Source organism: Tasmannia lanceolata, unplaced genomic scaffold (genome assembly GCF_043159265.1).
Source record: "Tasmannia lanceolata isolate RefF3 unplaced genomic scaffold, GAP_Taslan_0.1 ptg000020l, whole genome shotgun sequence".
Lineage (NCBI taxonomy): Eukaryota > Viridiplantae > Streptophyta > Magnoliopsida > Canellales > Winteraceae > Tasmannia > Tasmannia lanceolata.
Window position 1 is genome coordinate 4211288 of NW_027518697.1, and position 21517 is coordinate 4232804.

The 21517-nt window shown below is 36.1% G+C and overlaps 2 protein-coding genes across 2 annotated transcripts; one reads left to right on the top strand and one right to left on the bottom strand.

Moving 5' to 3' along the window:
* Positions 1-603: 603 nt before the first annotated feature.
* Positions 604-10319, top strand: LOC143854638 (metal transporter Nramp1-like). The gene is made up of 14 exons (XM_077364689.1): positions 604-832; positions 1366-1506; positions 1768-1846; positions 1949-1989; positions 2224-2302; positions 2412-2516; positions 4537-4646; positions 4871-5052; positions 5141-5210; positions 5569-5742; positions 6472-6576; positions 6847-6978; positions 8985-9080; positions 9697-10319. The coding sequence occupies exons 2-14, from the start codon at positions 1378-1380 to the stop codon at positions 10042-10044; spliced, it is 1650 nt and encodes a 549-aa protein (XP_077220804.1). The 5' UTR covers positions 604-832; positions 1366-1377; the 3' UTR covers positions 10045-10319.
* A 1518-nt stretch (positions 10320-11837) lies between these two features.
* Positions 11838-19989, bottom strand: LOC143854570 (uncharacterized). The gene is made up of 7 exons (XM_077364601.1): positions 19834-19989; positions 18700-18911; positions 15280-15420; positions 13159-13267; positions 12937-12998; positions 12461-12564; positions 11838-12300 (listed from the first exon to the last, which is right to left on the bottom strand). The coding sequence occupies exons 2-7, from the start codon at positions 18790-18792 to the stop codon at positions 12192-12194; spliced, it is 618 nt and encodes a 205-aa protein (XP_077220716.1). The 5' UTR covers positions 18793-18911; positions 19834-19989; the 3' UTR covers positions 11838-12191.
* Between the last annotated feature and the right edge of the window lie 1528 nt (positions 19990-21517).

A 21517-nucleotide genomic window follows, 5' to 3' on the forward strand; every position in this document is an offset into this window, starting at 1 on the left:
GTTGCCCAACCCTCAAACTGAACCCGAGCCGAACTCAACCCGGGTTGGAAAAACTCAACTCGAACCCGTGAAGTCAACCCTGACCCTACCCGAGTTGCACCCGACGACTCATTCTTCACCACGGTCACTAGCAAAGTAGAAGGAACAAAGTTGTTGGGTCCAATCCAGATATTAGTTCTGGCTTGCATGTAAGAAAAGCAACGTTAGCACTTCTCAAGAAAATGACAAAAGTCGGATTCTAAGCTCTAAGATAGCATAAAATATTTGTACAGTATCCATATCGTGGGTCCCACTGCGTTCCGTTTCCGCGTTAGAGTTGTCGTTGCAAAAGGAACCGTTATACATATAAATAGGGCAGTAATATTGCCCCCCCCCCCCCCCCCCCCCGTAAATGGCTAAAATCCCCCCCTTAACGTTTTTCGTGACAGTGGTTCAATGGTCGAGGATAAATTCACCATTTCTAACGTTTTCCTTTAGCTTTTAAACTTAACGGAAAACGTCGGGGGGGGGGGGGGGGAAGATATCACTGCCCTGTATATATATATATATATATATATATAGGGGGGGGGGGGGGGGGGGATATCACTGCCCTATATATATATATCACTTCGCTTATTTTCCATGCAAAGATAAGAGAGGAAAGAGTGGGATTCTCATCTGGAGGCTTTGATAGTTAGCAAAAAAACCGGCTACGAAAACAAGAAAAATAAAACCCTAACCCTCAACTTTTTTCTTTGCTCTTTGTAGCAAGAAAATATAGTTAGAAATCCGATCTGCAACGCCTGCAAATGACTCCCTGTTGTTGGAGTTGAATTTCTAGCTTTTTTGAAAGGTGATTTTTTGTTTGCTTTGATTTCACTCATTCTAGATTCCTACTTTTCTCGAATGCGATCTGTTCTTCGCTTTTGTGCTGTTTTTTTCCATCTTTTTGGAGCTTAATCTGCTGTCCGATCGCTTTAACTTTCAGTTTTGATCCTCAATAAAGGTTGAGTGTTGTTTTTGAGATTCAATGAAAAATAACAAAGGAAAGGATTTTGTTTTGCTTTGTATCCAATCATTCCGGATTCCTATCGTTCTCTATAACGCACTTTATTTAATTTAAGGTAATATTCCTTGCTTATCATAGTTGATTTTAAGTATATTTAATTCAAACAGAAATATTTGTTTGATTCTTGCGAGATTTTGTATATTCTGCAGCAATTTAGGGTTTTGTTATTTTCCTTTTTAATTCATAAATCTATTGAATTTCCTCTAGATTTCATTCTTTAAGGTATTTTGCTTTCTGTTCAAGGTATTTGTGTTCTCCTTGAGATTCTGAACAGAGATAGCGGAGTATTTATTGATCAACATTCTATTCTGATATAGGGAAGTGAAATTATGTCTGTCAACGGATCGGCACCTGTGCAAGGACAGTTTATTGTTGGTAATGGAAGTCAAGGCCTTTCAAATGCGTCCAATGCGCCCCTCATTGAGAGCACTGGTTCTGACCAAATCCTCGTCCCTGACGTGAGCACAATCTGTTTCTTTTTTTACAAGATTCTTTTGATTTTGTTTTCCCTCCTTTGATTGCTAATCATTAGAACCATAAAACGTTTGAGCATGGAAAGAGATAGCAAAAATCTTTCGTTGATTAACATGTATATATTGCAGAAATACTTTGTGTGTGTTCATCTGAGAGAACTTTGTATTATATAGTTTAAATTTTATGTTAAATTGGTCTGTGAATGGGTTTGTTTCTGCTTTTATTATTATTTTTTGGGTTTGCAGAAAAGAAGCTGGAAAAACTTGTTTGCGTACATGGGTCCTGGATTTCTTGTTTCTATTGCATATATTGATCCTGGGAATTGTAAGATGTCTATTTTCCATCTCTCTTTTCTGCAATCAAAGATCTGCAGTTCCCACATTTTTATATTCTTGTTTCACTTGTGTGCTTGTGGTTAATTTGCAGTTGAGACGGATCTACAAGCAGGAGCACAATACAAGTATGGGGTGTGTAAATAACTTTGTTTTAAATTTTTTTTTTTTTTTTCTGAAATTTGGGTTCTGTTACTGTGAATACCTATACCTCTAAGTTTTCATCAAACTGGCTGTAAGTGTCTCTCTGCATTTACTCATTGCAGATTTCTTGCTTCACTTGTGGAAGTTCACTACATTTCATTCTTTGGGTGTTAATAATATGGGTTCACGTAGAATTCTACTAATAAAACTTTTTCTGTTATTCAGTTACTCTGGATCATCCTAGTTGCTTCATGTGCTGCTCTCATAATTCAGTCCCTTGCAGCCAACCTAGGTGTTGTCACAGGTTTGTATTTCCACACTTCCACTTGGGACTTTCTAAATCCTATAGTTTCCAGATTTTTCTCTTGCTTTGAAATGTGCATTTTCAAAAGGGGCCTTCTTCTGCATTGCAGGAAAACATTTAGCAGAGCATTGTAGAGCCGAATATCCAAGGGTGCCAAACTTCATCTTATGGGTGATTGCTGAAATTGCTATAGTGGCATGCGATATTCCTGAAGGTGACTTTACTTCATAACCAATTAAATGCTATTATCCTGTGCTATGTTCAAGGCATGTTAAGAACCTACAGATTTGATGGAAAAATATATGAAGCTTTCTTTGTTAGGGTTTGCCTTTTTCTTTAAGTATTCTTAAACAAAAAAGTCTATTGTTAATATCATTTGCAATTCTTATTCCATAAATGCACATAAAGTAGTTAGTGTTCTTAAACAAAAATGTCTACTCTGAAGAATATCATTGGTAATAGTCACTCAATAGGATCACAAACTTAGGGATCAACCTTTGCTTTTGAATAACTCTACCATGATATGCAGAAGGGTTAGGGTGGATATGACCATAGTCTCTTCCAGACGCCCATGTGAAAATCTGTAGCAAATCTACTCATGAATATGCTTTCTCTTTGCTTTATCTAAACATAAACACATTTACTCATCAACATTCCACAATCCCAGGCTCACTTGATCCATGTGATCATCATGTGGTTAGTAGGAGAATGATTTAACGACATCTAAAGGCTAATACTATCTATGTTACTTCATGGCAGCCAATATAGAGTACCTTATTTTCTGTAGACCCACCATCTTTCTATAATAAACCATCGTTTAATGTGGTTTCGATCTTAAGTCCCAAAACTTGATCTTGAAAGGTATTGTGGACTGTTAGTGCCAAGAATACTTTCATGATTTACTGTTATTGAGTTCAATAATAACTTTGACACAAAGTTAAATCATAAATTTGACACCAAACCCTACTTATGTGAGTGGAAATGACCATGGCTTGACATAGCCCGACCTTCATTAGGTCATCTATGAGTCTTATTGATTCTGACCTAGACATTGAGTGAATGCTTAGTAAAAGTGGGCTTCACTTCTTAAAAGTTTCTTTTTCCACCTTAAATGATTCTTCAAATCCATTCTATTGACTGAAACATTTGATCGAGTTGAATCCGTGAATTTCATGCATTCTAAATCAGTTATCCTAATTCCTATTCAGCATCGATTGAAAGCACTAGTTGACTCGTTGACGTTGAATTTCTACCGAAGCAATAGTTTTTTATGGTAGGTAAGCTGGGGTTGAACCTCGGACCTCAAGGTCAAAAGAACAAAGCCTTTGATCAATTGAGCTAGAGGCTCAACCCCAACTGCAACAGTCGTTGGTAAGAAGCAAGAGAACTCTTTTACCTAAGCTTTTCAGGATTTGTTGATTGAATTTCCAACTTAATATATCATCAGCACGATTTCTCAAAGATTTCCATAGATGGGTCTAATGGAGAATACTTTTCAATAAATCCACAGTGAATTGGGAATCTTGGATGTATTAAGCTAAGTTGGATTAATTGAGTCTGTGAACATTTTTATATATTTGAACTTTAGAAGTCCCCCAAACGACCAAAAATTCCCAACAAATTAGTAAATATTGGTCTAATAAAATTCATGTATATTATTTAAGTTATTGTATAGGATGCATAGAACTAAAGGAAGTGAATAAAACAACTCTGACATGTCCGATGTGACGATGTGAGCCTAGAAGCATTTGCATACATCCATAGAAGTAAGGAACGCGTACCCTACATAAACACTACATGAAAACCAGCCATTTTTTGCTTCTTTTTATGGCTTTGTATCATTGATGGTGTAATCTCAGGACTTAATGGAAATAAGATGACACCAATTACTATTTTGATTTTGTTGAACATATCTTAGCTAGATGGGAAAGTATGTTTGGCATTCTATAACTACAAGTTCCTGTCCACTATTCTCTACGTAGAAATGAAATTGCCTATACTAGTAGTACTTTTTTAGACTGGATCTCCTGGTTAGTGACCGATTCTTGCAATGCCTATAATGATTTGTTACATTTGGTAAATGACTTGTTCAAATTCTAAATCTAACAATCTACTTTCTTGTATTCTACCATATTATTATTTTCACCAGTTATACTTGTGCCTAGATTATTTTCATCACTTCACCTAATCATCTGTAGCATGTTGTTAAGTACTTTATTTGCTTGTTTTTCCAGTGATTGGAACAGCATTTGCACTGAACATGCTCTTCCGTATTCCATTATGGGTTGGTGTTCTTCTGACAGGGCTAAGTACTTTAGTGCTTCTAGCGTTGCAGCAATATGGGGTATGGGGCTATGTTTGTAGACTCTATACACATCTTCTAGTGACAGCATCTCATTAATTTCAACAATTAAGTTGCTATATACAAACTTGACCCATTTTTCGTAATCATTTGGTCCAGACAAAGATGTTTTTTTCTTTTATGTTACCCTGAACAAGATAGAATATTTAAAGGATCGTCTTATCATAAATAGTATTATTTCTAATACTTTTTTCAATTATCTACAGGTGCGAAAACTGGAGTTTTTGATAGCTTTTATGGTATTTACAATAGCGGCTTGCTTCTTTGCTGAGATTGGCTATGCAAAGCCTAGATCATCAGAGGTTCTGGAAGGACTTTTTGTCCCCCAACTCAAAGGAAATGGTGCTACTGGCCTCGCAATCTCACTTCTTGGTGCCATGGTTATGCCGTAAGCTTCTTATGCCCTTCCATAATTATCTGTTTCAATATGCTTAAAGTTTTTGTAAGCTTTTACATAAATCGTGTGCTTGCTGCAGGCACAATCTCTTCCTTCATTCAGCGTTGGTGCTTTCTAGGAAAATACCTCGATCAATCCATCGAATCAAAGTAAACCTTTCATCTTCCTGTTATTATTTTTGAAATTAAAATAAATTGAATTGTTGTGTGTTTAGTTACATTTTAAAATATGCTGCATCCTACTTAAGTTGCTTCTTCCAGCTGTGGGAACCTTTTTCCAGTACTCAGTGAAGGTTCTAACAGGAAGACATCATATATTTGAGGCTTATCAGTGATTTTATTTTAAGATGTTATTTAGATACATGTTTCTTCTGCACATTCATTTTTGAGTGGTATTAATTAATGATACTCGCATATACCAGAATGAGAAGTTCATACTTGATGTAGTGGTCAGTGCTCCATTTTTCTAGATTCTAATTTCTCTGTAATTGTTATATTATGGTCTCAGGAGGCATGCAGATTTTATGCTATAGAAAGTGCATTTGCCCTATTGGTGGCATTTCTCATCAATTTATCTGTTATTTCCGTAACTGGCTCTGTCTGCAATTCATCGAATTTGGGTGTGGAAGATCAGATGAGCTGCAACAACCTTGACCTGAACAAAGCTTCATTTTTGTTAAAAGTATGTTACCTCTTATCGCTTCAATATGGACTATGTTAATACTGTCTTCTTGAGTTTATGCTGTTCACTTTTTGAAAGAATCGTTATTCCCATTCCTTTTGTCGCTTATATGTGATTTAGTGTTACTTTCGTGTTTGAGACTCAGCCCAAGGCATCTGATCTATGAATCCTCAAAAATTAGTCAGGAAGCATTATATGTTTTCTGAGGAAGATAGAAAGAACTTATAAAGAATATATAGTGCAACATTTGCTAAAAAGAATTTATAAAGAATAATGGCACAGCATTTGCTATAATTTCGTGACATTTGGTCTTACAGTATAATTCTTACTTATGAGACAAACCTAAGAAATTGGTTCAAGACATTTGCTTGTATGATATAGCTGTTGCACCTACTCATGGCATGCTAATGCAAAGTTTGGCATTCATAAGATTATTGAATGAATTAGGATAAGGAGAAACAACAGCTCTTCTCTTTTATGCTAAAACTACTAACGTAATTTATGTCCTTCCAATTAATTATCCCAATTTTGATAACCACCTGTAAAAAGGTCGTGTTAGACGCTTTGGAATTTGACTTTCTCGAGGCAGAAGTACTCCAGATTTTGAAGTCTAGCAGTATTAGGATTTTTCCTTTTGTCGTTCACAATTTATTTTTCTTTTATTAAGTTCAGCATTTCCTTCTAGATTTGTGCTCTAATTATTATAAAACTTACATTTCCCTTTTGTAGAATGTTTTGGGCAGTTGGAGTTCAAAGCTTTTTGCAATTGCTTTGTTGGCTTCTGGCCAGAGTTCTACAATTACCGGAACCTATGCTGGGCAGTATGTCATGCAGGTAAAGTGGATCCATTTCTCTACAATAGGGTAATCTAATTTCCATGTTGAGAAAATCTTTCAACTTTATATCTCTCTAAGTATAACGGATTTTGACTGCAAGGCTTTTCAACTTACTTGTATGTTAATGATATTTCCTCAGAAGATATCACATCAATTATCTCCAAAAAAAATAAAAAATCCTGCATACATCAATTAACATGATAATCTTATCTTACCTGTGCACCTTTCATATCTTTTTGCCAACATACATTTTTTATTTTCTGTGCAGGGATTTCTGGATCTACGGCTCCAGCCATGGCTACGAAATTTTTTAACCAGATGCTTGGCAATAGTTCCGAGTCTAATTGTTGCAATCATTGGTGGCTCTGCTGGTGCTGGAAAGTTGATCATTATTTCATCGGTATTTAGCCCCATATCATTACTTGGGAACTGTTCTTTGTTTCTAGTTGGATGGTAAATTGTAGATAAAATTATCTGGGATTTCGGAACTAGTTTAGTAGCAGATTCAGTTACTTGCACAACCTTAACTGGATAAAAAGATTAAGGGATTAGAAAGAAAATAGTCACTGGATTAGTTCCAGTTCTTCTATTAAATCACATGTGGAAAGACAAATATTCGTCATACCTAGTGCCAATGCCTGCCATTTCAAAAAAAAAAAAAGTGTCAATGCCCACATTGTCTCTATATACTATTGTTATACTTGTAACAGAACCTATACCAAAATCGAAGAGGGAAAGCAAAGCTTAAAATAAAGATGGGTATGGAATTTTTATCACTAGAGAGAGAACTTATAAAATGTGACTGTTTGGTACATTGAATCACACTACACTAACTTCTCATACTAAAAAATCTAACTTTAGTTTAATTCTATCTACTCTTTAAAAACTACTTGGACTATTACCAACTTTGAACTCCTAATCAAAGCAAATAAAAATTAAAGCTCCTTCGACTTGCCCTAGCCAATTGAAAGCTCGCTGCGTCAGTGATTGACTTGCCTGAGTCAACTCGGTTTTAAACGCTGAGATGAACAATAATAATGAAGGTAAGCTAATGATGATGGGAAAGTGACCTGGAAACATCATAAGAACATATTAATGAATAGAGAAATTCATTGACCAAGGTGAACTAACACTTGTCTGTTTGGGAGTCCTGGAATCGTGAGGAGAATTATTAACCCACTTCTACATGCACTATGTGCTTATTTTCTTGGAGAGGATTCAGAGAAATCTATTCCCATATTCCTTTTGACTAAACTGGTGGTGTTTACTTTAAGTCGTTAGAGTTTGTTACTGCAAGCATTATAAAAATGTATATAATGCATGCTGTAAATAAACTCAAGTACAGCTGGTTTTTTAACTCCACTGTTCTCAAAACTTAGTATGTTTGAGGCATTTGATTGGTAAGCTAGATTTTTTATGTTGATGGAGAAAAGAGGATGGCCAATGAGGTATTTGAGAATTCTTCCCTTAAGATCAGACATGTATTTTCCTACCCTAGTGAGCTTCTTTATTAAAGATATACCTCAATTGGACACGCATACCCGTATCATACATGTCTCGTGGACTGGTATTGATACAATTCTTGTGGATATTCACATGCCCATAATCTCCTGTGAAGGTGTACTATGCACATGGGTGTATGCATTTGACACATCATCCTTTTTTATTTATATGGATAAATGATTCTTTGGGCTAACTAATGTTAAATTTCTTCAGGCATGTGTATCCTACCCTTTCAAAAGAGCAACGCGTCCTACCCTTTCAAAAGAGCAATGCTGACATGCATGCTCTTTAGAGTCTAGTCTTCTATGATCTCAAGTTTGGGTTTTGTTTGAACTGTAGTGTAAGATAAAAAAAAAAGTATTCTGACATGGTTAAAATAGTAAGATTTGAAAGCATGGTTTTGTTTTAAATAGGTTCCTATTGCAGAATTTTTTAGGTTCTTACATATATCAGTTTCCTAATGCTACTCAACACTATTTGCAAAATCAATTTGTGTCTTGCTTAATTGAATCTGATATTAACTGTCACTACACCAAGAAGCATTGTCTTATTTTTGTATTTAGGGCTCACTGTAAGCAATTTTGTCATTGTCACAAGTTGCAATTGCATCTTTGGCCAAGGAATTCTTATGAAGCCATGATACTAAGTAACAAAATGATATTATGTTTCGTTTTTCTATTTTCCTTTAGTTTTGTTTTGAATTACTCTAATGATCATTCTGGCTGCATGACTCATGGTACATATGGCGGCTAGATTTCTGTGCACTTATTTCTCAGTACCAAGTTCAAATCTCTAGTCAAAGCGGTGACAGTATTTTAGGGCTCCTTAAAATATAGCTTAACTATTAAAGAGAAAGAGATCGATTTAGTTCTCATCCAGATAACCTTTATGTTCTTTGGGCAGATGATTTTGTCATTTGAACTCCCTTTTGCTCTGATTCCACTTCTCAAGTTCACTAACAGCAAGACTAAGATGGGGTCACACGCCAACTCGACTTGGGTAAGCATTTCTGAATTAGATCTATATTGCTATTTCTTCCCTAACATTTTTTTAAAAAATTGGAACTGATTTTGGAACACAAGGACAGTGCTGGTTGGTTTCCAAACCCGCATAACTGAAATTTTACAAACAGGCATCGAACTGCTTTCCATGATTATCTACAACTTTCTTTCTCATTTGAAACTTAACGAATTGTTTGAATATTTACTCCAACCAGCTCACAAATATCTCAACTTCAATGTTCTGGATCAGTGTCCAATGGGTAATTTAAACACAGTTATGGGTGTCAGTGTCATACAAACACTGGTTGTCAAAACGAGCACCCTAGAACACCAACCAGGCCACTTTTATACAGTTATATTTTTTAAAATTGTTTCGTTATTATAAATAGGGAAATGATATCAGCACAACCATGTTTTGATAATTGCACAAATGCAGCTTGTCCTTTTCTTTTTAATTGTTCTGTAAGAGCTTTCAGGGGAACTGTAATAACCCTTTACAGCTCTTTAAATAATAAAAGACTATCAAGAACAAATTGCACTGGAATATAGATATCAAGAACAAAAAAGTACTCATAGAGTTTGGTTTCTAAGGCTTGCTCTTTCTTGTGAATCAGATATCAGTGATCACGTGGATCATCGGCTCGCTGATCATGGTCATCAACAACTACTATATCGTGACCAGCTTTGTCAAATTTCTTCTACGAAGCAAGTTAGGAATTGTACCAGTTACATTCATTGGAATATTCGGATTTTCAGGAATGGTGGTGTATTTGGCAGGAATTGTTTACTTGGTGTGGCGTAAAAATAAAGAAGTCAGCCACTTATTATCACTGGAGGAACAAGAACTTGGACAAAGTTGCAACAATGGTGACGCTGAAATGACTGGTTCGATTTACAGTCTCCCCAGAGAAGACATAGTAAGCATGCAGTTGCCCCAGAGTAGGACCACACCAGATCTTTGATTAAGTTAGACTATCTTAGTCTAATTGAAGTCAAATATGGTTTCTTCAAACTCTTCGCGTGGTTTAAGAAGGCTGTCAAACATGACATTTGAGTAGAAAATGAGGTCTGCTCACTCCAGTTACTAGAAAAGTGAAAATAAAATGAAATCACACATGAAATGAATAATTTCTGCAAAAAAAATCTCCGATATATGTTTTTTTTTTTTCTGTTGGAAATTTTGCTACATGGGCTTAGAGGATATCTTTCTTAATAATAAATCTGGTGTTTAACTGTACCTCTTGTGGATGATGAAATTGTATAAGTAGCCTCTAGTTTATTTAGACTTATGTTTCCACGTCTAGGTGTAAATATGGATGAAAGTTGGGCTGGGTTTGGTAAAGGGGGAAGGAAGTTGGGCTGGGCCCCAACAAATCATCTCCACAGGATGAGATCCTAACCCTCCGATCTGTAGAGGGAAACATCTGCAGATTTGTTGGTTAGGATTACCCTATGGAGATGATTTTCGGGGCACATCGTTTGGATGCAAGGATTTTAAAATCCTGGATTTTACAATGTCTTAATCCACTTGTACAATGATCTAGACCATTTATCTATTAGGCCTTGTAATCGTGGAGTGGAATCCGACTTTTAACAAAATGACCAAAATACCTTTACTCGAAGAGTAATTTTCAAAATATTAACCAGCAATATCCGGTGACCGGAATGTCCCATAAGGGTATAAGGACAAAAAATGTTTTCAAAATTACCCCATCTTTCAAACTCCTCGAAATGACGAAATCATTTCATACCCATTTGTATTTAAACCCATGATTTTTATTCAAAGGAATCTGGTTTTTAGTCCCACATTGAATTTTGAGCGGTTTTATCATAAATTTTTGACCGCATATAATTGGATCAATTCAAACATCTTCTCTTCAAATTTCTCGGAGAAACCTTCACTTCAAGTTAAGTTGCAAAGAACAACTTTATTTTATTGGTCAACTTTAGGAGGGAAGGTAGAATTTTCCCCTTCATTAGTTTAGGCATTTTGTCTTCAATTATCTAATTTTTCTGAACTTCATTCCTCTGAGAGATGAAGTTCAGATATCAGGGTTCTGTACATCCCACTATGATTTGAAAGGAATTCCAATCTGAAAGTTAATTTTAGATCAATTCTCCTCAATTGAACAGTTCATACCTTTAAAATTTCAAGGGACTAAACTTCAATTCTAAAGGAATCAGATGGGTGCAATCTTGTGGGCTCTTCTCATCTCATAATCGTGGCAATTCAAGTGCTTTGTTCTTTCTTTTGCTTCTCCTTTATTTACATCTCATGTAGGTCAGAAACATCAGTTTTACTTTCTTTGCAAAGTGTCTCATTTAAATTGGTTTTATCCTTTCTCCTAGAACAAAACACATTGAAACCTTATGCTCCAATGCAAGCCCAAACTCATGTGAAAGATGTAGGTGCTGACTCTGTTTCTCTAAAACCTGAATAGATGGTTGGCTATCGGCATTCACGCACTCTCGTGTTCACCACACAAGGTGCAAATGGAGCTGAGCCCTTGGATTTGTCTTCTTTATAATCTGAAGTATATAAAACAGAGCTTAATTATTCCTGAATAATCAGCATAAGTTGAACCAAATCAAAACATAATACCCATGCCAACAAGTCAACAAACCTTTTCCCATTGCAACAACTGTTAATGTCATTAACTTGAGATCATGTGATTATCGACTTTATGAGATAAATTCCAGGTTATAGTTTATCATATACACTCAGAGGGATTCGAAGGATGATGTCAGCATGCAGTAGACACATAAATCATTGTTCATATTTCGATTCAAATTATGCTTGTTTAATGCTCAAAATTGGTCTATATACATTTTCTCCTTCAATAAAATTTGTTATTGATCATGAAAAAGTAGAAAAAAAGGAATGATCTTGTGATCTACAAGTCCAACCCAGATTTCAAGACAAAATACAGTTCTGATCAAATGTGGCAACATGTTGAAGCCAGCCACAAGGAAAGAAATTATACCCACGACTTGATACACATCGACATCGATTGTCCGTTCAGATTGATTTACCCCATGAGATCTTCTACTGAAAAAAAAAATCCTGGATCTTGAGAGTGGCTAAATAGCGTCCTTAAAACCACTCTGTCTAAGCTGATACGCGGCCAGCCACACCTGCACGGATTCTTAATGTTTCTGTGCGCTTGCTTCTCTCCATAACATCCACTAACCAATCTATACCCTCTTTAATACCCATCCTGCAAAAAACACCTTCATTTTCAAGAAATCACACAGCATAGGGTGGGGTTTCGAAATTTAGGGTTTTTTTTTAACGGTAAGGGTTTAGAGTTTTTGGGTTTAGGGGAAAGGAGGTATGGATTCTAAGGGAAGTAGCAAAATTTATGTAACTCTACTTACCCTTCATATGCAGAAACAGCTTCAAACATGTATAACCTTTCATCTAACTCTTTCAGATCTAAATATCTGGCAAGTTCTTCGGATGATACAGCACCAGCAAGATCCTGCTATCAAATCTATTAATATGCAGGCATTGATAATGGATAATAACAAATGCATAATCAAGGAACCAGTTAGGGTCCATAGCTCATCCATCCCAGAAAAAGAAAATAAATATATGCTAAATTAAGGTGATAAAAAATGGAAGGAAAAGAAGTTCAAGTATCCAAGGTAAAACCGATAGCTCCAAAATACATTGTTTTTCCTTTTCGTCGGTTTTAACAGTTCAAAATTCCAATATCAACAATCACTCCACCTACAGCATGATATGCCAATCCCGATTTTCTGCTTATACTAGCACGCTAATTCTTAAAAATGTGGTTTTACCTAACATTTTATTTGGGTCTCAAAGCAACAAACGGAAAAGACGATATCACCTGCTTGTTTGCCAATATCAAAAGGGGGGCTCCTTGCAAATCTTCATGCCGAAGTAGTTTCTCTGATGAGTAAATTCAAGGCATCAGGCCAACATCAAAACATCAAATCTAATATTTTCCAAGAACGAAATTTATTAATATGGTCATCCTGTCACAAAACTAGGCCAATATCATCATTATAGAACTGATTTCCCATCAAATCAGAAAGTTTACATTACTAACCCAAGGCCGACTTTGAATCTTCAAATCGTGATGGGCAAGCAGCATCAATTACATATACTAGAGCATGTGCCTCCTCATAATACTTCTCCCATATGGTGCGAAGGCCAACCTGCCACGTAAATTTCATAATCACCTTAAGCAAGTCGTAAAACCCCAAAGCTTCAAAAGATATCATTAACTTATAATAAGCAACCATAACTGCCACTTGAAAAGCAAGTTATCTGGGCACTAGTCCTGCCACCTTGTCCCAACCTAAGTTGATAGGATAGGCTATGTTTGCTATTCCAAAAAAGAAAAAAAAAAGGTAGTCTAGATTCAGTGGTGATCTCTTTGGACCAGTGTCAAAACCATAGTCACAAATATCTCCAACTTTTTCAAACTGTTGTGATTTTATCCCGGCATTTTGATAAAACAATAAAATCTTGAAATAATCCCGAGATTTTAAAATGACCCACAAATAGGAAGAATCCTACAATAAAATGAGAGGTAGCTAACCAACTAAACTCCATATTATTCTATTTTCCAATATAAACCTGAAAGTAACAAAAAAAATATCTAAAATCTCCCGAGAAATACATTTCTCAAAAAAATTCCGAGGCAAATATTTGCGACAATGATCAAAATCACTTGACATTGAATATTGCGTAAGCTGATGCTTGACAGTGGGACAGTTTATCATTTACCCAACAAATGGGCTAAAATGCTGTTAAGAGTGTCAATTTCCAAACTCGGGAATTATACTATTATTGTTGCATGCCCAAAACTTGCACTCGGTGTCAGTTTTGGTAATCAGCGAAATAGAAATTTCGGTTTCAGTATGAAATTTCAGCCGAAATCTTGTAAAATCACGAAAACATTTCGGTAAGAAATCACCGCCAAAATCCATGTAAGATTCTTACCACTGGTTTTCTTTTTCCTTTTTTGACTTTTTTAAATATCTTAAAGGAATCTTCTCTTTTTTGCGAGTGAAGTTGATTTTGTCCACGTTTCGTTTGAACATTTAGACCGAAAGTTTGCCTTATTAACTGAAAAATTGCCTGTTTCACATATTTCGACCGAAACATTAATGAAATCCTGATATTTCATTTCAGAAAATCGAAATGAAATTTCAAAAGGTGTTTTTTGAATCCCAGTGGATTTCGTTTTGGTCGCAATGGAAATCGAAATATTTCGGCCGAAATGAAAATTTTTGGTTGAAATTTAAAGCCACACACCTAGAAAGTTTGGTTAATGCTTGAGAGAGTACTGTGCAAACAAGAATAAATTCCTTTTTTTGGTCTACTCACAATCTGCATACCCTATTGTACCAAGTACATTCCACAAGTAGTGCAACATGACAATGAATCCATACCATACTGACTGTACCAACTAACCACACAAACAGAGAACAATTTTAGAAATTCAATGCTGTACTGACACTCCTAATTTTATTACATGTTTTGGAGCTGAATCTGAGTAATAGTCGCCACATAGCAGGTTGTAGATGCAGTTGAGCGGGCACATGATTAGAAATGTTTTTTTTTTATCATAGAAAGGTCTAAACTGCATCTTAGTTTTTTATAGCTTTGCTAGTACTAGCATTTTATATTAAATACCCATTTTGAGGAAAGATAGTAGGTAGATCAATTATCTTGCTATAAGATACAAAGCGAACTGGTTATATATTACATGTTACCATATTTGAGCATTCATTTTTTCAATAATTGAACCAAATGATCAATTAGCCTGATTGACTTACATATAAAGTATGGTGTATTCAGTTTCCACAATACCTCTATCATATATCTCAGGTTTGTCTTTGACTGACACAAGTGTCCATGTCGAAGGTAGATAGATTTTTAGCATTTGATGTGTCATTATAGAAGAAAGAGACACAAATGGTTCATTCTTTTTTGTTTTTTGAAAAAATACAAACAGTTCATTCTAGGCATAACAATGGATAAATTTTGGGGTGGAGCATGACGTCTCCACAATTTAAGTTCTGCGTTTTAGTTCAAAACTTTCCACACCAAAATGCAGCAAATTGAACGGATTTATTTATTTTTAACAGAAAATTTAAAATTCACCGACCCCTCAGAGGGATGCAGCAAATTAAACTGATGGGTAAAACAGTTTGCATACCTGCCCTCCTAGGTCCCAAAACACAAGTTTCGTGTTCGATGCTTCAATACGACCAATGTTAAGCCCAACTGTTGGAATAATACGATCAGGGGGGAGACCGTCCAAGTTTGAGTACAATGCCTTCAACTTCTCCAACAATGTCTACAGTTTTAAAGATGTCAAAATGAGTACACATGAAGTAACATAGTGGCAAAACATATTTAATAGGGTAATCTATCACAGCAAAGCCATAAGAATATATAATTTCTTTTTTTAAATCTTTCTTGGTAATCCCCATTCAATTTGCAACAGCCTTCAAATCTTTGAGATTGCTGCATGCAGAGTCTCTTATCAATAAACTTTGCAAAAATACATTTTTGACACCTAGCCTTGGAAGGCTCAAGCTTTTAATAGCAGCCATGCAGCCTATACTACGAATTATGAAACCCTGAGAAACTAGATTACTCCTTAAATTTCTCAACCAACCCTCAAATTACATCCTTATTTTATATGCCCACATTGATCCCAATATATACTCTCAGGACTCTAAATCATACAGAACAAGTTGCGCTGTGTACCTTTCATATAGCAACCTCTTGATGTCGAGGTGTACCATTACGATGATCTGGCTTATGAGTAGGAGATGAGAGATGAGAGATTTAACAATTTTAAACTTGATTCATACTCGTAATGCTGGCCCCAACTAGTTTGGGAAAAAGGCTTAGTTGAGTTGAGTTGTATTCATACTTGTAATATTTATAGTTGGTATTTGGTAATATGAATGATGAGTTTTATTGATGTTTTGCATTACATTTGATATTAATTAGGCCCATCAAGAGCCAATTTCATGTCTATGGTAAATGTCTTAAGTAGTAATATGTATCGTTTTATTAAATTTGGTTGATATAATGGTTATATGTATCGTTTTATTAAATTTGGTTGATATAATGGTTATATGTATCGTTTTATTAAATTTGGTTGATATAATGGTTTTTATATTTTTCAATATATATATATATATATATTATTTTTTTATAATTATTAAAACATTCATCGGTCGTAGTGTCTTTTACGAAACAGTATGTTCCATTCTAGTGAGTAAAACAAAACGCCCACCGAAACAGTATTTATAATCATAACTAAGGTGTGGAAACTCAAGAAGGTGATTTATGAGATCAAACAGGCACCCAAAGTGTGGTTTTACAAATTTCATCAGGTGCTTAGACACAGTGGGTATGTGAGAAGTAAATATGACAATTCTTTGTTTGTTAAGCATACACGGTCAGGGCTTGTATAGGTTTTGGCATATGTTGACATCATTATCATAGGAAGCAATAGTGTTGGCATACAGAGTCGAAAACAACTAGAGAGAATCCTTTGACATGAAGGCATTGGGACATCTGCTAATTCCTTTGGGTAGAAACGGAGGGATCCAAAGATGGGATGTGACTGTCCCAAAGAAAGTATACACTAGATTTACTTGATTGGTTCTGCAAAATGAGTTGCAAACCTGTGGATATCTTTGCTGTTATAATAAAAAACGCAGTGCCAAAAAAAAAAAACAAGGTTAAGGATCAACATACTTATCAAAGCTTAGTGGGACTTCTGCAATACCTTATTCTCATCAGTCCAAACATTACGTACGCTGTGAATCAAGTCTGTCAGTACTTAAACACTACAAAGCTAGTGAAAGAAATGAGAGTAAAGATATGTGGAAACTTAGATACAGATTGAATTGGGAACCCTGACACACACGGGTCAAATACTGCATATTGATGAATCATTCTGATCTACAGATTGAGTTGGGAACCCTGACACACACAGGTCAAACAATGCATATTGATGAATCATTCCGATCTCATGTAGTACTAAAAAACAAAAGACAATGGCTCGATCAAGTAATGGTAACAACTACTGCAGAGTTTACATGGTTGAGACGCCTTCTATAGGAGCTCCATCTCATGTCAGATGCCCACGTCTTGTATTGTGACAGCTAAAGTTCCATCAAATTGTCACAAAATCTAGTCTTCCACGCTATGACTCAGCATGTCAAGATCGACGATCACTTTATTCATTAGAAGGTAGAGAGAGGTGATGTCTCTCCTGATTTGGTACAAGTCAGGAACAAACTGTATATGTTTTTACCGAATGGCATACAATATGCCACCATCGCCATCTAGTATAGAAGCTTAGCACATCTTAAGGATCATGTTAGCTTGAGGTGGTAGTGTTAGAAGTGGTCATGCTATTTTTCAGAGGTATTTTAGTCATTTTGACTTGGGGTGCAACTTGGGTCGATTTTGGGGAATTCATGTTGAGCTTTTACCTTAAAATAGGGTCAGGTTCAGGTTGATTCCAATTCATTTTTTAGCAAAAGCTCAAACAGACCCGACCCAAGTTGGACCCCTAATTTTGACGCACCCCATTCAAATAGGACTTGTAATATGGATTATTGATTAATGAAGATAGAACTGAATTTACACTCCTTCAAAATGTCATATCTTCTCTCATCTCTATCTAAGTTCTTCATATTAAAGATAGTTTTTACACTTTCATATGGATTTCTCCCAATGGCTTTCTCCAATGTCGAGCGATTGAGGCCGCAATGGGAGATCCTCTCTAAAATTTAGAGCAGCAATGTTCAGACTTATCCGGTGAGTCTGGCTGTATTCATTGTTTGTCTATGGCTTCAGTTTGTATAAGTAACGTATATTCAAAACCAACCAATTGGTCTTCTCTTCTTACCCTTTTCTTTGTCAGCACTTTCTTGATGATATTGTTGAAATGGTTCATCCCAAATGGATGGGCGTATGGGATGGTTTGTGGGGACTTTTTGGTTTGTAAAAATAAGAAATTTGCATGTGTTTATTGAAAAATTGGACTTTGAAGTTTCAATGTTTTAAAAAAAGATGTATGGATGATGGGATTCTCAACAATGTCAAGCAGTTTAATTTTGAGGCATATCTAGGATTCCATGATGTCACACAGATACCACAACAAGAAACAAAAGGCCAGCAGTCTTACATGCACACAGGTAAAATGGAGGGATAAAGAACCCACAGACATAATGCATGTATTCCATTTCAAAAAAAAAAAAAAACATAACACATCTATGAGAATAGGCAAGCATGCTACCATGTCTGTATGCACAGGTAAAATGAAGGTCTAAAGAGCACAGCCAGTAGATACATATCTGACATAATACAGATCTCAAAATTGCAAATAAAACCAAATAAGAATGAAATAATATTTCTAACACTTCTGACCAAAGGAATACTATGATATACGGAAAGTTTATGGATTGCATGACAAGAAAGTTAACTGAAGTAGAATTCAACACATAAATCCAAAGAACTAAGTAGAATTGCAATATAAAACTAAATAAGGAATGCATGGATATTTGAGAGAGAAAGTAAAAGAAAAAAACAGAAAGCAGATTACTGTTTTTCCAGCTTTGTCGATTCCAAGAATAAGAACATGGAACTCTGTCTTACTGACAAGATACTTCCAAAGTCCATAAAACAATGAGAACATTTCTTTGGCCTTTTTGTGTTCTTCTGTTATTGCTTTCTCCACTATGATCTTCAAGATGCAACATACAAGCCCTTTAATAACGTGTGCCTTGATATGCTTGCGCTTATAATTCCAACATCCTGGACATCGAAAAAGAATGATTTAAGGGTCTGAAGTAAGAGATAACATAACAACCCCCCCACACCCCCCACCCACCCCCATACATCTAAACAAAGAGAAGTAGTAGATTAGAATATGGGCTAGCACTTTAATCAAAGTGATCCTAGCCCCGAGAGAGATCAGGTTTCACTTCCAAGATAACCTTTTCTCCATCCTCTCAATGATCGGATCCCATATCCTTCTCTTCGGCCTCCCTTCGCCCAAGGCAATCCCAAATAATTGGTGGGGAACTACTCTACCGTGTACCCAAGCAATGCCACTAGTCTACCTTTCTCAAGTCTCAACGTTCTCCATATGGAGACGCAAGAGCTTATACTTTCAAAGGTTAGATCTCTGTCCAATCACAACTTCATAGCATCGAAAAACCACTTTTAATTTCAGCTTTTCAGCACAATTTACCGAGACACATTGCGAAAACAATATCTAATCAAGCCTGACACCCAGTATGAAACATTGAAATAAGTAAAACTATTAAACTAACACCATGACCCTCCTTCAAAAAATGACTCAATTTGAACCAAACAATCATCCATAACATATATTATTTTCAAGTTTGCTCTAAGAAGGTTACACTATTTGATGTTTGATGCCAATGAAACACCAAAACCACTGAAAAAATCGAAAGAAAACATAGAATACAATTTTCAGAACAGCTAGAAATCTCGTCAGAAATAAAACTTGCCATATGGATAAAAGAAAATAGAAAAATCACAAAAAAATGCATCACATAACAGATCTTAAAGACAAAACCCTAATTCTACTCTACAATAAGAAACAACTCGGATTCTTCGTTTCACCTATGAATGAAAAGGAAAAGAAACAGAATCATAAACAAAGACCAAAACGAATATGAAGCAAAAGAAGAGATTCATAGATTGATACCTTGCAAGATCTTCGTTTCTGTCTCTCAATCGGCAGCTTTTTTACAGATTGGGAGAGAGCGGGATCGGATTCTGAAATTTCGTCCACATTGAGTAAAATGGGGCTGGTAATTGAACAATACTTGGCAAATGATTTTGACAATCCCTTATTTTGATAAGTGGCGCCCTTTCTTACATGGCTTATTTTTCACGGGTGCAACTCGGGTCGGCTTGAGGCCAACCCGAACCCGAACCCAATCCGAGTTATCATTTACTCCACCCGACCAGACTCGAGTTCCAACCTGACATGACCCGTGGAACCCTTTTTCAGTTTTTTTCCAAATTGAATAAGGTTCAACCCGACTCAACCCGAGTTTTTATGCTTAATAAAAATAAAAATGATTAAAAATGTCGGATTTCACTCGGGTCGTGTTGCCCAAGCCTTCAACCCGAATCAGACCCGAACTCAACCTTACCAGGGGCAGAGGCCCATATAGCATGAGAGGGCCATGGCCCCCAATGACTAGCAAATTCTCTTTTATGGTGCATGGCTGGCTATACATGTATGCTTAGCTAGTTTAGTCGCCATGGCCCCCCAATGACCAATGCAGGCGAGTGCAAATTAGTCGCCCCCAGTGTAAATTCTTAGGTCCGCCCCCGACCCGAACCCGAGTTGCACCCCTATTTTTACGTGGAAATTGGTCCAATAATCAGTTTTGGAAGGTTCTCAATATCCAAACCAATCAGGGACTAAAAAGAAAGTCACTTTTATGCTCCTTCCTTAATCGGATCCGTTCGTTTGAACAGGGAAAGTGATTATTTGACAGGCAATTATTGATGGGGGAGGTGTTTCGGATGGAGATGGGCCGTGCTTGTTTCATAGTGATGGGAGTGTCATTTCCTGTCATAAGTTCAATCATTCATCGGATGCTGCTTTAGTTCACAGAGGAAAGGTCTCGTCGACTAAATTATACAGCTCGTGTGGGGATCATGTCTAGTCTCTTTTATGACCCGTGTAAAGTACAGTGATTGTATTAGGTAAATAGTTCATTCAATCTTTCGTGACCCATGAAAAGTCATAGCTAGTCATCGTGACTAAAATATTCCTAAAATAATTATCCGGTAATCTACCCCCTTTTGATCACGAGGGACACCCAGCGTCAGTGTATCAATGGCAAAAGGGGGGCTAATGTACTGTATCTCAGAAAAATCTAGTGGCTTTGATTGCAAAGTGCAGTGGCAAATGGGTGTCCATGGTGATAAAAGGGGCGTAAATATCATTTCCCTTCTGTAAAATATGCCTATAACTTAGTCAAATTAAGTCCAAATTGGGTAATTTCAGGCTCTTTTGATAGGTAGTCGAATTTTTTTCTAAAAACACTACAATCAGGCCAAAAAACAAGATTTGATGCCCTAAAAATACTAAAAATAAAATGATAAAAAAAAAAAATCAAAGACTTGTTCAACTCCCTGCGGTCTGCATCAGGTTAGAGGCAAGGTTTTATGTCATCTTGTATCTTTTATGCTTATTTATAAGATTTATGGTACCGCCCCAGATTCCTAGATAAATTCCGGGGTTAAAAAAAAACTTAGTAGGATAAAACGCGGACTCGAACAAGAACGTGTTCCATGTAAAAGAGAGTTGACTCATGGGAGACCATGATGACACTGGAGAGTTTTGAAACTATTCATCTCAATTGTTCATT

Excerpts from the sequence above, each read along its gene's own strand:
- LOC143854638 (XM_077364689.1), top strand. The coding sequence starts at position 1,378 with ATGTCTGTCAACGGATCGGCACCTGTGCAAGGACAGTTTATTGTTGGT. Across the intron at positions 1,507-1,767 it reads ACCAAATCCTCGTCCCTGAC|AAAAGAAGCTGGAAAAACTT; the intron begins GTGAGCACAATC and ends TTGGGTTTGCAG. Across the intron at positions 5,743-6,471 it reads AAGCTTCATTTTTGTTAAAA|AATGTTTTGGGCAGTTGGAG; the intron begins GTATGTTACCTC and ends TCCCTTTTGTAG.
- LOC143854570 (XM_077364601.1), bottom strand. The coding sequence starts at position 18,792 with ATGTTCTCATTGTTTTATGGACTTTGGAAGTATCTTGTCAGTAAGACA. Across the intron at positions 13,268-15,279 it reads TTTGGGACCTAGGAGGGCAG|GTTGGCCTTCGCACCATATG; the intron begins GTATGCAAACTG and ends TTTACGTGGCAG. Across the intron at positions 12,999-13,158 it reads AGATTCAAAGTCGGCCTTGG|AGAAACTACTTCGGCATGAA; the intron begins GTTAGTAATGTA and ends TTTACTCATCAG.